The sequence below is a fragment of the Sinocyclocheilus anshuiensis genome, unplaced genomic scaffold (genome assembly GCF_001515605.1).
Source record: "Sinocyclocheilus anshuiensis isolate Anshui unplaced genomic scaffold, SAMN03320099.WGS_v1.1 scaffold205, whole genome shotgun sequence".
NCBI classification, from domain to species: Eukaryota; Metazoa; Chordata; class Actinopteri; order Cypriniformes; family Cyprinidae; genus Sinocyclocheilus; species Sinocyclocheilus anshuiensis.
In genome coordinates, this window is record NW_015536497.1 from 3,153,533 (window position 1) to 3,155,310 (window position 1,778).

The 1,778-nt window shown below is 39.3% G+C and overlaps 1 protein-coding gene across 2 annotated transcripts in view; it reads right to left on the reverse strand.

Moving 5' to 3' along the window:
• The window catches only part of LOC107688670 (NF-kappa-B inhibitor-like protein 1), a 7,555-nt gene continuing 5,777 nt past the window's right edge, over positions 1 to 1,778 (reverse strand). For both annotated transcript variants that reach the window (XM_016486403.1, XM_016486395.1), the window contains one exon: positions 1 to 731. In XM_016486403.1, the coding sequence (XP_016341889.1) occupies positions 148 to 731 (584 nt within the window). In that variant the 3' untranslated portion in view covers positions 1 to 147. The remainder of the gene's footprint in view (positions 732 to 1,778) is intronic.

Consider the following 1,778-nt stretch of genomic DNA (forward strand, 5'->3'; position numbering starts at 1 on the left):
CTTCTTTTAATAAAGCACTATGTCATTAAGCTGAGAATTAATTTTTTATTTGATTGGTCAAAGGGTGTCTTAATCACATACCAGCTTGAAAATGAAAGTGATTGAAAGCGGTTTGGTGAGCTGCTTTGGTGATCAGTGAAGTCCACGTCAACGGAGGTTTTGTGCGAGTCTGTTGAGCTCCTGTGAGAGGCCAGTGACGGTGTCGAGGATCCTCTGCCTATCAGACTCCTGCAGACGGCCTCCACAGCGCTGGACAAACTTGTCTGGGTGCCAGAGGGCCTGCTGGCGACGGAGCACCTTCCGAAAAACAGTCGAATCAGATCGATCGGCACCGTGCAACATAACACCCACCATTTCCTCCAGCGAACCGCGAGGAGCGGGCCAAGGGATGTCGTCGTATCCCAGCAGTCCTTCAGGCGCTTTGCTCGAGGAGCTTTGAAACGTGGCGGCACAGCGCTCCTCATATCGTCTCTTCCTCCCCTGCCGCGTCTCCTCCTCCTTACGAGCTGCACGCTGCAGGTACTCCTCATGCTCCCGCTCCAGCCTGAGCCGCAGCTCCCTCCGACTCCTCTCATCCCCCTCCGTCTCCTTCCGCCGCTTCGACCTCTTCTGACCCGGAGAAGCTGCTTCCCTCTGTTCTTTGGCCCGTTGCTTGGCAAAATACTCCCGTCTGATCCGATCCGCCCAGTCTCCGAAGTCTACCTCATCTTTATCATCCCATAAAAAGTCATCTGGAGCAAACAGGACATATTCATACAATATACTGTAGCCTCAGCTTTGGACGATACACTGACACTGATGCATATTGCTCAATTTATTGATCTGGCAAGCATGAATCTGATTGCTGAATGCTGTAGTCAAGGGTCTGAATACATGAGACTACATAATACATAATGGTCAATGGCACTCATTAAAAAAAAAAAAAAAAAAATTAAAGTAATTAATTAAATAGTTAAAAATGTTGCTAATATTTTATAAATTTTATTAAAAAATACACTAAAAATGCAATTTATACATACATTGATTTGAATACACCTTGTCTACGATGAGCATGTTTTCTAATTTCTGTAATAAATGATATCTTATAGATTTTAATATAGATTATTTTATATATAGGATTATATATAATGAGGGCCATGAAGTCAAAAATATCAGGGAGAAGAAAAAAAGCTTCAAAATTGTTTATTACTGTTTCTTAGAAAAACAATTATTAAAACCGCTTCACTGCTTATTAATATTTGAAAATCTTCTGTCTACGAAATGTTATGTAGTGCAATGAAAAAAAACAACACAAAACAGGAAGTGATATCATCGAGAGGACCGCTGTAGACATTTGTGACTTAATTTCAGCAGGATGTAAAATGTCAAGCAGTGTGAATCTCCAGAAACTTAATGAATAAATAGTAATAACTACTAATAGTAATTCATAATATTTGTTTACAATTTTTTAAAATAAGTTTCATGTATAAAAACTAAAATATTGAACCAATTAAGATAATGTACACACACATGTATTCACAGTAAAATGAAAATATGTATAAGTTATTTTTTTTTTTTTTTAAACCAACATAAACACAGAGTACATTTCTAAAAACTTGACACAAGTCTGAAATTTAAAAAATATATATTTTCCCTTTTCTTTACCAGTGGCCTGTAGCACGAAGCCAGTTTCAGTTTTTACCCAGGTAAGTTTGTGTTTAGCTTGAGCAAACTCTTGAGTTTTCGGGCTCAAGAAGATGGGTTGGTTTTGAGCGGGTTTCGTCACCATGGTAACTTAC